The sequence below is a fragment of the Taudactylus pleione genome, unplaced genomic scaffold (assembly GCF_031769625.1).
Source record: "Taudactylus pleione unplaced genomic scaffold, aTauple2 ptg000004l, whole genome shotgun sequence".
Taxonomy (NCBI): domain Eukaryota; kingdom Metazoa; phylum Chordata; class Amphibia; order Anura; family Myobatrachidae; genus Taudactylus; species Taudactylus pleione.
Window position 1 is genome coordinate 244936 of NW_028284407.1, and position 14320 is coordinate 259255.

The following is a 14320-nucleotide window of genomic DNA, read 5'->3' on the forward strand; positions in this document are numbered from 1 at the left end:
TGTCTACCACGTCTCAGCGACGTGACGTCACATGGGGCGGTTACTCCTGAGGGCTTCTCCTTCTTTTTACCTCTAGGGCAAATGGTCCTACAGACATGGGTAAGGGATCATCAAAGTATAACAAATGCTTAACATTAGCTATCAGAAGAGTAACCACACATTTGTCGGTCTAGTTGTTTATGGTTACAAGATTACATTATGAATTAGAGTCATTTGAACTTCGGCCTATACATTTGCTAGGACGTTGACCATAACAAAGATGGCGACCGAGGATTGTCGACGTCACTGCTACCTTTGCCCTCAGTCAGAATCATCACTGAGCCCTGATGGTAGTGTATATGTGCTGAGTGACAGTGACTAGTGGCTACTGTACATCTACAAGGCTCAGAGGTAAGATAATCATGAGAGGTATATGAGATGGCAACTATAACTTTCATCCAAATGCATCCTGCAATCCCCATTCCCCAGGCTTCCTGGACTGTGCTATGCTGAACCATTAGTTTTATGTAGGACTATTATATGTCCAAAGTGGAGATAAAGCTTAGCTAATGGGCACTGATGTAGTTGATTCTGGTTGTCCCCCTGGTATTGTCCCATAGCCTTGTCTCTCTGCTCTAAGGTTTTCATCTATGTGTTAAGATCTTGCTGTCAATCTTAATTATCTGTATTGATTCAGGTCTGTGATCTGTATTGATTATATATATATATATATATATAATCTGTAGCTCTCATTCATAAAGAGGACCACAATCCTAATGTATATGTGCTAGTTATGCCTTCAGGTAAGTAAATAACTGCATTACTACTACCACACTGCTAATATCTCCTCCCACCCTCCTCTCCCTGTCATTTCGACCCACCTCCATCCACATCTCATTTAAGAGCTATTTCACACATGACGATTTCGGCCGGTCAGGCAAGAACCGGCCGGTAGCCGGACGGCTTTTTTCTGGCACTCCGTGCCTTTCATAAGCAGCGGCTTTGAGCCGCTTTTTATGTGATGTTTTTTTTTTTCCCCTATTGGGCATGTGCAGCAGCAGCTGCTGCTGCACATGCCCGGCCGGCAGAAGCCAGTGTGTGTGAAAGGAAACATTGTTTCCTTCACACTAAAGGCATGCAGGGACGGCACGGCACCGTCCTGCATAGTAGTTTTTTCCGGCTATATAACGGCGACCGTGCCGTGTGAAAGGAGCCTGTCCTTTCCCTGCAGTACTATATTTCACAGCCGGTTAAATACCGGGCGGCTTTTTGCCGCCCGGTCAAAACCAGCATGTGTGAAATAGCTCATACTCTCTCCCTGCCCACCTCCTACAGGTTCCCCTCTTAGCACTGGAGCCCGCACGATCACTACACTCTATTAATCTCTGTCCCCCCAAATGAATCTCACTTCACGCTACAGCAACCCTCATTCACATCTCTTCCACAAACGCTGTCCCTCTATCCTGTGCCCTCTGGAATGCCAGATCGGTTTGTAATAAACCGGTACCCATGACCATTTCATCTCCAACTCCATGAATCTCCTAGCCATTACTGAAACCCGGATTTCACCCTCTGACACCACTTCGCCCGCAGCTCTCTCCTCTGGGGGCCACACCTTCTCACACACACCCTGGCCTGGGGGTCACTATGATGGTGATGTTGGGCTCCTTCTATTCTCCCGGTTACTCATACCTTCTGAACCATACCTTACATTTTCTACATTTGATCTTCATGCCATACGCCTCTTCCAACCAGTACATCTCCGAGTTGCTGTCATTTACCGTCCCCCTGGCCCTCCCTTCAAGTTCCTTGACAACTGCTTCCTGGCTCCCTCACTTTCTCTCCTCAGACCTTCCCTCCATTATCCTAGGTGACTTCAATATTCCAATTGATATTCCCACAGAATCCTCTGCCTCCAAACTCCTCACCCTCACATCTTCATTTGGCCTCTCTCAATGGACATCCTCACCTTGCCATGTGAGTGGGCATTCGCTTGATTTGGTCTTCACTCACCATTGTGATATTTCTGATTACTCCAATTCCCCATTCCCCGTCTCCGACCATCACCTTCTCTCTTTTAACCTATCCCTCTCTCCTACCCCTCTTCTACCTCCTAAAGCCACCATCACTAAGCGTAACATTGAGGCTATCGACACAGTCTCCTTTTCTTCCCTGCTTGACTCGCTTCTCTCCCCTATCCTCTCTCTATCCTGCCCTGAACAAGCTGCTTCCCTATACAACGCCTCCTTTCTGCTCTTAACTCTGTTGCTCCAGTGATCACTGCTCTCCCTCGCAGATCCACACCTCAACCCTGGCATTTCAAATGCACCAGATACCTCCAAAAGTGTTTGCGAACTACCGAGCGACAGTGAAGATCACGCCCTAAGGCAGATTTTCTCCATTTCAAATTTATGTTGTCATCCTACAGTGCTGCCCTTTACCTCTCTAAACAGTCATATTTCAAGCACCTCATCTCCTCCCAGTCTTCAAATCCCCAGCGTCTCTTCACCACCTTCAACTCCCTCCACTGCCCACCCCCTTCTCGTCTCCCCTCCTCGCTCTGTACCCTTGACTTTTTCTACCTACTTCACATCTAAAATTGATTCCATACCTCATGACATCATATCCAATCAGTGCCCCAGCTCTCCACCTCCTGCTTTCCCGGATCACCCCTCCCCATCCATTTTACCGACTCTGACATCCTCCTCTCCTGTATCTGGAGAGGAAGTCATGGCCCTCATCCGGGCCTCCCCGTCTTGACCCTATCCCCTCCCACCTCCTCCGCTACCTTTCTCCTTCTGCCTGCTCCCATCTTGCCCACCTCCTTAATCTCTCCCTCTCATCAGGCACTGTCCCTTCTGCATTCAAGCATGCCCTTGTCTCCCCCACTCTTAAAAAATCTACCCTTGTGTCACGACCCGGGTTTTGCGGCATGGAGGTTTGCGGTCCTCACCGGTGAAGGCGCTGTCCTTCTGGCGGGGGAGCTGGCGTGTGGAGACTGGCATTGCATGTACGCAAAGGTTTGCCAGCGTTGGGCCATCCTGGCAAGGGTAAGTCTAGTGGCGTCTCTGCGTCACGGCTCTCTGGGCTCCACCATGTTGTCTTTGGCCATGTGACATAGCAGGCCAATCGTCTGTGCGTCACCTGCTCTTTCTGGCCTATCACGTTCCGTTACTGGGTACTTAAGGGTGTTCTGAGCGCTCTGTAGTTGACAGTGCAATGTGTTCACAGCGTCAGCTGTGAGAGAGCGTTGTCTGCGCTCATGAACCTTAGTCTTCTGCGTCAGTGCTTGCCCTAGCTCCTTGTCAGCCTCCGGCTGCCTGCATAGCCTGCACCACTCTGCTTTGCCTTGCACTCCGCTGGTGAAAAGCCCTGCACCTTCCACCAGACCCACTTCTGCCTGAACCTGTCTCCTCAGTTAACCCATTCCTGCGCAGCCATCTTCCCAGCATTACCGGATTTCCCTTTCAGCCACTATTCAGCATACCAGGATATCTACTTCACTATGACAGTCTATCTGGATTCACCTCATTCATCTCTGTCACTGATCTGGACATTCGTTTATTCCCTCCTGCCATATATATTAGTTTGTTTATTACTGGACTTTAGTTTATCTTATTGTTCATGTGTACCAACATTCACATTAAACAACCCACCTTTCAGTTTAAACCTGTTCCGGTGTCTACTCCTGTTACCACTTCGAGTCCACAACAAACACAGGGCCTGATTCAGACCCACTCGCGAGCGGGTCAATGGCCGGGCAGTGCGCACGCACGGCGTGCGCAAGCCCCGGAGCAAGTGAGAAATCACTCGCTCCGGTGCTCGCTACAAGACGGGGCGGATGTTGATCGACAGCTCGCCCCGTTTTGTAGGCGGGTCGGGGGTGTGGCTGCACAAACGGAGGCGTTCCCGAAGGAATGCCTGCCATTTGTGGGCGGCCCTACTGACATCACACGTGATGTCAGTAGTAAACTTCCTGCTCTATTAGAGCAGGAAGTTCAGTGGAGCTTGCGGTGGATGAGACCCTACCACAAGGGTCTCGTCGCAAGCCCGATGGTCGCCATAATCGCCAGGCCGCCCACTAAAGCTGTGGGTGGTCACCCACAGCTTAGTGAGCGGCCTGGAGGCCGGGGTAAAAATAAAACCATCCCATCCTTATCGATTCCTACCTACCTATACACTCTAAAATAATTGTCGCTGTTTAGCATTATGAGTTGCACAAGAAATAATTGCTTTCAGACTTTGATTGTGGTTCCAAAGCACAAAAAGTTATTATTCAACATAAAAACAGATAGTTACATGCTATGATCTAAATACAATTAGCGCAAATAAATCATACAGACCCAAGGTACAGTCGTTACATACGCATGCGCTCTGGACCCAGATCCTGGCATCAAAGTAGAAACCTTCCTCAACAGCAAAGTAAGAAGACTAGCATCTAGTTTCAGAGAGCCCACATATATGCCCTTATAGAGATAGGCAATACAATAGAACAGTTTGGCATGATTCCATTGGTTCTTCTTCCTGGTTCTTCTGTTACAGTATAGTTCATAGGTCAGTTCGTATAGACACAATCCAGCCTCCAACAGCCCTTTGTGTCCTTTTTCCCGCTGCATAATAAATCTAAGATGGCTACATTACAGAGTACATTTTAATGTTTTACTCTCTATGGTCCATAGTTTGCTGACACATGTTGCGATCTTCTCACCGATGATCCCGGAAATCTGCAAAGACACAGTGGATCAGAACAACACCAAACACGGTCTGCTTACCATGTACTAAACCTTAGATATCAAATAACATTTATTTCACAACATTACTAATACTGAATAAAGCTTGAATATTACACTTTAATGCTAGGGAACCTTTTTATGTAAGTGTGCAGTGTGTCAGTATTGGGGAATTGAGAAACGATGCTAGTTAGCGTTGTGCGACTACATGTTTGTGGAGTACACCATGGTACGTGTTTTGCAGGGTTAATCATTTTATATGTTTTAGTGACTGTATTTAAATGGTGAGGACTTTAACATCTTTCTATTGCGTGGGAATCACATGACGCTAAATAATAGCAGCGCCGTATGTACTTATAATGTGCGAGATTCACTAAAATGGCGCTGGGCGGCCAGTCGCAAAATGGTGTCTAATTGCCATTCGCAAAATGGCGTTGTGCAGATTTAATTTTAAACCGATCCTGTCTCAGCCAATTATCCGGTTTCGACACCCTGATTCAGGGCGAAGGCTCGCAAATAGCGAGCACCTCTGAATCAGGGCCACAGACTCTAACACCTTGATCATAATATTCTCTCTAACTACCGACCCATCTCTCTCCTCCCTTTTGCCTCCAAACTCCTTGAGCGCATTGTCTACAAACGCCTTACCAGCTTTCTTTCCTCATACTACCTCCTTGACCCTTTTCAGTCTGGCTTCCGTTCTCTCCACTCCACTGAAACCGCCCTCACAAAAGTCAGCAATGACCTCCTTGCTGATAATCTAAGGGCCACTGCTCCCTGCTCATTCTCCTTGACCCGTGTGTAAGGGCTGCAGAGGCTGAATGGTGACTCTTTTTTTGCAGAGCGTCTTTCCTTGCACAGTGTTTATGTAAAACTGATCAATGAAAAAAAACCTTAGAATGGAGAAATGATATGATTGTGATGAGGAAATGATAAGTTAACTTGAAACAGGAGATGAACATGCTGTGCAAGGCTGCGGGACTTTGTAAATATATGTGTGCCCAATGAATGGAGTGGGGGCATTATAGGAAGACAAATTCTGTATGCCTACAGATATGTAAGTGTGGCCCGGTTATACGTCTCTCTCTCTCTGTCCTGCATAGCATTTCATCATATTCCTACTTCCATAACCAATGATCATCCATCCGCTGCGCATGATGTCACGTTGGAGAGCCGGCTCAATGTTTATGCATGCTTGGAAGAGGCCAACGCAAACTTTTCTGAAAAGTGAGCAGTGCAACTATAGGCTTTACTTATAAGGCTAGGGAATTGAGGGGTCTATTTACTAAGCAGTGTTAGTAGTAGACAGAGTGAAAAGTGATAAGGTGCCAGCCAATCGGCTCCCAACTGTCATTTTTCAAACACAGTTGGGAGCTGATTGGCTGGCACCTTATCACTTTCTTATCACTTTTCACTCTGTCTCCTAACACTGCTTAGTAAATAGACCCCTTATACTCTTCCACTAAAGGAGACCAGTCTGTGACACAATAGTAAGGACGATATCTCTAAAGAATGTATTGGTTATTTGCAAAGGAAATTTATGTGCATTGTACAAGTAATGGGTGCAAAAAGTGTGCATTATTTTTTGGTACATCCCATTAAGCCAGTGTAATCTGAGAAAAGCCACAGCCAACAAAGGGGAAAGACCTATTCAACAGCTTGTGACCTTTCTATGTGCTAGAGAGCCACATAACTATAGGCAGCTTAATGCATTCATTCCATATTTGCATAATAGGAGATTGTACTCTGGTGCCTTAAATGCCGCCCCACTGATTAATCACATATTATGCACAATATTCCTCATTCAAGCTTTTTCAGTTTTTTTTTATTTTCAATTGGTCTGTGGCCTACACGCATTGAATATTGTGCTTCCTAGAGCTATAACAGGACTCTTACCAAGCTTAATACGTATTAGGCTATATTCAGGAAGTTTGTGGCTCAACACAGGAAAGTGATGCGGATGGTCTGTGCTTATGAAGGCAGAAAGTAATATCAGTGGTGCTTGCCCCTTCTGCTGGATTTGGTTTCATGGTGCAGCGAGTGGTGTTGCCATCAGTCAAATTCTAGTTGTCATTTGTTTAGTTTTTATATAATTGGACGCTAATGTTTGATTAATTGTTATAGGGTTGTAGCATGGTTTATAAATGTATCCGAATGCTATGGGAATTCAGTTAATCGCAGGATGTGCCCCGCAGCAGATTAATTGCGCTGTGCAGGGAAATGCTATTCAATTAAATAGCAATTTCCCCGTGCTGCAAACCAAAGGTTAACATGCGTTACATTAATTACGCAGGACGGACCAGGTGGGCAAGATAGCGGCGGGGAGCGGGTCATCACTTCCCCATTTCCTGCCCACTTTTGGGGGGTGAGCGCAGGGATGCGGGAGAGTGGCCCACCTTCCCGGGAGCCGCTCCAAAACCAGGCACTTCCTGGAGAGTGGGCATGTATGGCTAGAGGGGATCATGATAAAATAAATAGCATATAATGACATGAAACAGACGGTAAATGAGCTTACAGTCTAAAGCTGGCCATACACGGCACGATATACGTGCCGATCCGACGGATCGGCGCGATATAGGTGCTATATCGTGCCTGATATCGTGCTGCGCGTTCCCGCAGGATCGTATATATCACATCCCCAGATCTTCCCGCAGGTTCATCTGATCTGAGATGCGATGTACGATCCCATTCAGATGGAGGAGGGGGGGAGCCGGCATATGTTGCGGTCAGCGGGGACCACACGATTGCCGTCGGTGACCGCACGATCCATCTGCCGACGGATCGGCAGTCGCCCTACACGGTGCATCGCACCATGTATGGGCACCTTAAGAGTTGTGAGGAACGCACAATACATAAGGTAGATGAATAACAATTATAGCTGCTGGTGGGGAAAGAGACTACTACAAGGCAGAAGCATTATCAGCTACGTTACAATTAGACATCCTTTGAACCATGGTTCTAGAGAGATTACTAGCATATGAGTCTGTAATTTCTGAATACAAGATAGGGGGGAAAAAAGGAAATTGGGAGGGGGGGGTTACAGTCTTTCAGTAGGGTTATTACAATTTAAGAAAAATAATAATTTGCCCTCACCATTGAGAACATCGATTTAACCATACTGGTAACCATTTTCTTTTTCTGTAGAAGAGAAAAGCACCACCCTGTTCACAGACATGAAGATCCTGCTTGTATTTGATTTTGACCATACTATTGTTAATGATAACAGCGATACATGGATTGTCCAGTGTGCCCCTGACAAAAGGCTCCCAAATGTGTTACAGAATTCTTACGAGAAAGGAAAATGGACAGAATATATGGGCCGGATCTTTACCTACCTTGGACAACAGGGAATACGTGAGGATGACATGAAGAAAATAATGATTGCTATCCCCTATACTCCAGGGATGACTGAGCTTCTACAGTTCATCGGCCAGAACAAGGACTATTTTGATTGTATAATCATCTCCGATTCAAATACGATCTTTATTGACTGGATTCTGACCCACGCCAACGTCCAAAACGTATTCGATCAGGTGTTCACTAACCCTGCAGCTTTTGACCGCTTCGGGAATCTTACTGTGCAAAATTTTCACGTCCACCACTGTACCACCTGCCCGAAGAACCTGTGCAAACGAAAAGTATTAGAGGAATTTGTTGCTAAGCAGGTAGCCAATGGAGTGCAGTATGCTAAGATAGTATACATTGGTGATGGGAGCAATGACCTCTGCCCTGTAACCTATCTGAAGAAAGATGACATCGCCATGCCTAGGGAGGGTTACACGCTGCAGAAGCGCATTGCCAAGGAGATTGACATAATCGATTCCTCTATAAGCGTGTGGTCAACTGGTGCTGAGATATTGTCTCATCTGAAGCTGTTGTTGGAAGAATAACAAACCCCTATTTTTTTTTAATTGCTCTCGCTATCAATTAAAATTTAACTCTCATCTACCCGGATAATATCTACAGTATAATATACATATAATGTTTAACATGGCAAACGGTAGGTGGTGATTTATCCTGAAGGTTGTTAAGCGTGCAATAATTTGTTTTGCCATAAATATAAATGTAAAAGCTCAATTTCACACGTCGGTTCTATATGTACAATACTGTGGTTCCTATGTATGGTGAGGCAGAAATTAATTGTTATTGGTGTCACTGTCTTTTCATTAATCTATAATTGCATTTTTTTCCCAATGGTTACTTTCATTTTTTCATGTACAGCAAAGACTGTCACCAAGGAACCTCAAACACACCAGGAACAATCTATAGCCGTACATATTTTCCAGATCTCCAAACAGAATCAAGATTAAATATGTGATTAGCATGTGAGCCCCTAATATTAGTGGGCCATGTGGATTCTACAGTGCAATGATCCAGTTCTTCAAATGTTAGGCTAACAAGCTGGGTCACACTGTATGCACTGTACGCTTGAGTGTTAGGTTGAACAATAACCCTAAATACTCCGTGATGATGGTCAGCACCTAATTTTACTTCTATACCTGAGCAAAGCAAATCCAATACTGCATAAGCTATAATGGTTGGGCATTTTTTATTAATTGACTAACCAAAATCACACTGTATGTGGAACAGAGGAGTCAGTAAGGAATATCTCATAATTGTGACTTCTAAGAGATTTTAAGGGGGAGATTTATCAAAACTTGGAGAGCGATAAAGTGTATAGTGTTAAGGACCAACCAATCAGCTCCTAACTGTCATTTTTCAATCACAGCCTGTAAAGTGACAGTTGGAAGCTGATTGATTGGTACTTTATTGCTCTCCATTGTATCTCTCTCCAAGCTTTGATAAATCTCCCCCTAAGTTATTTAAATTTGTCTCTAAAGACAATATTGTGCTCTCATTCCTCAGCCTCTGTATATCAATGTGTCCTCGTTTCTGAAGTATAGTATTGACCTGCCCCCTCTATGATAGTAAGTGAGGACAGGACTTCATGGTACAGGGTGGGAATGGAGATAGCAGGCGGATAGTTTGATACGGGAAGAATGTAGGGCCACACAATTGCACAGAGAGGAGAGAGATGTGAGACTCCTGTCAAATTGATTATTGTGGAGTATAATGTAACTCTATAGGCAACGAAGTACATATATCCAGCTTGTTCCATCTTTCCTTTATCCATCCCATGATCTTACATTTTACCTGAGACCAAGCCTGTTGGAATAATGTTTATATTGTGCTGGCTGATGAGCTATCCTCTAATACCACCTACAGGGCTGCTTTAGGAATCTAAAATTGTATTATTTTGAGTACAGTGACATTGATGAACCAGGACCTGTCGGTGAGGTGAAAACCCATGGGTTAGTTGAATTATTGTACACATTAAAAGGATGAATAGCCTTATAAACTTATACAACCACACATTCATCCTGTAACATTGCTGGCCTACCTTTTCCAGCTTGTTTTATTTACTGACCTGTCCTAGTTATTTTCAATATGCTTTGCATGTCCAGAAGGCTTATGGGCACCACTGATTTGATTACAACTTGCTGACTTTTCATACAAACATCCTTCCTTCCACATAGATGAATTGGAGCCTTTTAGTTTGGAAAATGTTATTTCTCCATAGTCACCAGATGTGATTAACGCCGCAAAAATAAAAAATCCCATTACTTTTCAGTTCTGCACCACTGTTCTATCAATGTATTTTCTCACTGAATGACATTAAGATTAACCATGATGTCCAAAAGTGCACTGATACATGCACTCTGTGATTGGATATTGGTTTGTCCTGTTCTGTCACCATAACCAATCAAATTCTATTCTATCTCATCTCAAATATGGCACAAAGGCTTAACCATGGTCATTAAAGTGATACGTCAAATTGTGTAATGTCATTTCTAGTGCATTAGTCTATGCTCCACACCACGTGCACGCCAGCTGTTTTCTTCTAGTAAGAGGCTCTTTATGGGAGGATCGCTCTATTTCCGTTATGGGGCAGATTGAGCAGGGGCCGTCAACAAGCAGACGGCTCCCTTAACTTTCCCATTTGCTATGTTTGTTGAAGATAGGTTTCATGGAGACTACACATTATTAACTTATATATTTTATTTATAAAGGGTCAATATATTATGCAGCATTGAGCAGTAGAGAGGAGGATAGAGAAATTAGATACTGTGATAAACTAAAGAGAAGAAAAGGACATAGAGGCTACACCTACTGTATGGTTAGTGTTGGCATTTTATTCAGAAAGTCCTAGAAATACCGTGTAACACCTGTAGCAGCAAATGAGGAGTATCGGGTGGTGTAGTTGGGCCAAATAGAATAATTCCTGGTTGAATGGAGGTGATCCTGACATCCCGGTGGAAGATCGTTAAGTTAAAAGTAGGTTATAGTAGTGAAGGGATGAAATACGGGTGTGGATTAGGAGTTTGGTGGCGTTATCTCAGAAATACATGTATTTTAGAAATGTACACATTTGGACATCAATTCTACTGCACAGAAAGTCATATTACTTTGTATCATTACAAAAATGTACTAGTGCAGTGTTTCCCAAACTCAGTCCCCATGCGCCCTAACAGTCCAGGTTTTAAGGCTATCCATGCTTGAGCCAAGATTAATTGAAAATGACATAGGTACTGATTAAGTCACCTGTGCTCAAGTTAGGAGGTTGTGTACTAGTGGGTGCTGTCAGGGTTCATGATCATCTAAGACACAGGTTCTCAAACTCGGTCCTCAGGACCCCAAACAGTGCATGTTTTGCAGGTCTCTTCACCTGTGGATATTTTAAAACGTGTCAGTGACTAATGAATACACCTGTGCACCTGCTGGGTGATCTGCAAAAAGTGAACTGTGTGGGGTCCTGAGGACTGAGTTTGAGAACCACTGATCTAAGACTATTACAGCATCTTACATTGAACATTGGGCCTGATGCAGCTTGGACCGCAATTGCAAACATCAAAGCAAGCGAGCAAAATTTGTCCTGTGCGCATGCGTGTATGCAGAATAGCGCATGCATGCGATTGCATTGCGATGGCACTCACAAGCCATGCGAACACACAGAAATTATTGGCAGCTAGCAAGCGTTTGGGAGAGGTAACGGGGGATGGTCTTAAAAAAACGAAGGTGTGTATTACCGTTTGGACGCCATTCAATGGACGTCCTTAATTTAGCCAGTGTGATCACCTCCGCAGCACAAGAGCTCCGTGCAGACACTCGCACAAGACAGGTCAGACTAGCCGCAAGTGATCGATGGTGGCCGAAGTTCCCGATGTGTATGCTGGGCAGACCACAGAGTGTGCGCTCGCAGAGGAGAAGGCAGCAGTGGGCATCTCTATGCACGGATAAGGTTGTGGCTGCATCTGCATATATTAGCAGCTGCGTTCCGTCAGGATTCGCAGATGCAATTGCGATCAGGGCTGAATCAGGCCCCTTTGCCAGCAGTGAAACCCTTGTACTAAAGTAGACAAACTCTATGGCACACACAGGTTGTTAAGCAAAGTGCAGTAACCCAAGAAATAGAACCTGCGTTTGTTGTCTCACTTGCAGTAAGTACTCGGCTTTAATTGCTGATTGGTTGCTACCAGTAACTGAATATTTTCGCTTTGCCAATAAAAACCACCATGTTCCCCATGTATCATTCATTGGGTAGTAAAATACTCTAAAACATTTTACACTTCACAAATCCCTAAAACCCCATTGGGCAGTTTCATGTATTGTTTTACTTGGGGAAAGGTGGTGGGGACAGTTTTACAGGTTTCTCCACAGTGAATCTCGCTGTGGATTTTAACTTTAACAAACTGTTATAATGATTTGCCTGTTTCCAGGCTTTTTTCATAGGCTGGTTTCTCAGTTCTAATATTAAGGGGTATATTTACTAAAGTGCGGGCTTTTAGAAGTGTATATGTTGCCCATAGCAACCAATCAGATTCTACTTATTTACAGGCTTGCGTACCCTCCTGATTTGGCCGGGAGCCTCCAGAATTTCGGGTGCCGCTCCCGGCCCCCCGGAAAGGCAGGCAAGCCCTAAACCGCCCCCCCCCCACTCCCCAGAATTAATATCAAAACCCCGGGGTGCCCGTTGACGCGATTCGCGCTGAATTGCGTCCCCGCCCTCCGCTTTACAACGCTGTTTATTCCGGCATTGTGAAGAGGGGGCGGGGCCGTGAAAAAGGAGGGAGCTGAATGTCGGCAAGTATGCTTATTTATCTAGCATCTTCTAGAACAGGGGTTCCCAACCACGGTCCTCAAGGCACACTAACAGTCCAGGTTTTAAGGATAGCTATACTTGAGCACAAGTGACTTAATTAGTACCTCAGTTAGTTTGATTTAACCATCTGTGCACAATCATGGATATAACTAAAACCAGGACTGTTAGTGTGCCTTGAGGACCGAGGTTGGGAATCACTGCTCTAGAAGATAATAGCTAGAATCCGATTGGTTGCTATCGGCAATATCTCCACTTTCGTAATTATACTCCCATAGAGTCATTCACAAGGGAAGCTGTATGCATAGAATTAGATCTGTAAGTAATAAACAGTCTGCAAGCAACTGGTATGCCTTTAATGCTAAAATACAATATTTCTGAGACCTGTTATTAGCCTAATCTGCACTTGAAAGATGCTTATGATTGTATTAATTAAGTGATATTTGCACTGTTTGGTGTGGTGACGAAAATAATTATACATCTGTAATTCTTGATATTCACTTGTTAAAATACATTATTGGTAGAAGCAGAAGTAGCCATCAGAAAACATATTTGCCTTATTAAAGAAATTGTCCTATTTCTATATGGTTATGTATTGTTTACATGTCAACCAATACTAACTAGTGACGATGTATCTTGTAACCAGTGTACCGTCACCTACCACAGGGGGAGACAGACATTTTATGAGAATGCAACACACAAAATGACTTCCTCCACTTTGTGTATGCAAATGAGTACACTTTAAATCTATTTTGAATCCCATTAATAATTGTTTTATAGAATCCTGTGTGAGATATCCTATAAACTATATGACGTTGATAATAAATGTATGAATTTAAGATGTTGTGATTTTTTTTGTGGTAATTTATCTTACACACAGCAAGCGTGCTGGAAACTTAGGATGGCGTTATGAATTATGATGACAGAAGGTGGCCATACACGGGACGATTTTTAACACGATATGGCCAGTTTCTACAGGTTGGACAGACCAATCTTATGAAAATATGTGTATTTTGTGTCTTCTGTGACGCCGATGCGTGTCCACGCCGTCGTCTAGTTGGATCGCAGATCAAATGGTTTTGCAGAGAGACCTACGATCTTTTGAGCACAACCTGATTCACTTCTATGCATCTTATCCTATGATCGTAACGATCAATCGTACACCATTTGACCACATCATTTTGAAGAATTTTAAGGGAAGAATTTCAAGGGAAGTTGTACAACTCATCTTACCAACTTTGAATTGCACCGTGTATGGGGGCCTTTAGACTCCCGATGCAAGCTCTGGGATGATCTTGCTATAGTGATTGCGCATACACAGTCTGTTTTAAAGTTAGGGCTCGTGGTTTTTTCCTAAAATCTTGTGAATGCGCATTAGGGTTACTCAATAGCAATTTTGTATCGCATCTGCACTGTGCTGAGATGGTACAGAGGGTCAGGAATCGCCAGAGGG

General features: G+C 44.2%; 1 protein-coding gene across 5 annotated transcripts; it reads left to right on the top strand.

Moving 5' to 3' along the window:
* Positions 1-6: 6 nt before the first annotated feature.
* PHOSPHO2 (phosphatase, orphan 2) lies at positions 7-13681 on the top strand. Of its 5 annotated transcripts, XM_088469019.1 has the most exons (4): positions 7-99; positions 241-390; positions 4659-4741; positions 7854-13681. In XM_088469019.1, the coding sequence occupies exons 3-4, from the start codon at positions 4690-4692 to the stop codon at positions 8597-8599; spliced, it is 798 nt and encodes a 265-aa protein (XP_088325145.1). In that variant the 5' UTR covers positions 7-99; positions 241-390; positions 4659-4689; the 3' UTR covers positions 8600-13681. The 5 variants fall into 5 exon arrangements, with proteins under 5 accessions (XP_088325145.1, XP_088325148.1, XP_088325146.1 ...); XM_088469022.1 differs by lacking the exon at positions 4659-4741; XM_088469017.1 differs by lacking the exons at positions 7-99; positions 241-390 and adding an exon at positions 5813-5936 and having other exon boundaries at positions 4670-4741.
* Positions 13682-14320: the final 639 nt, after the last annotated feature.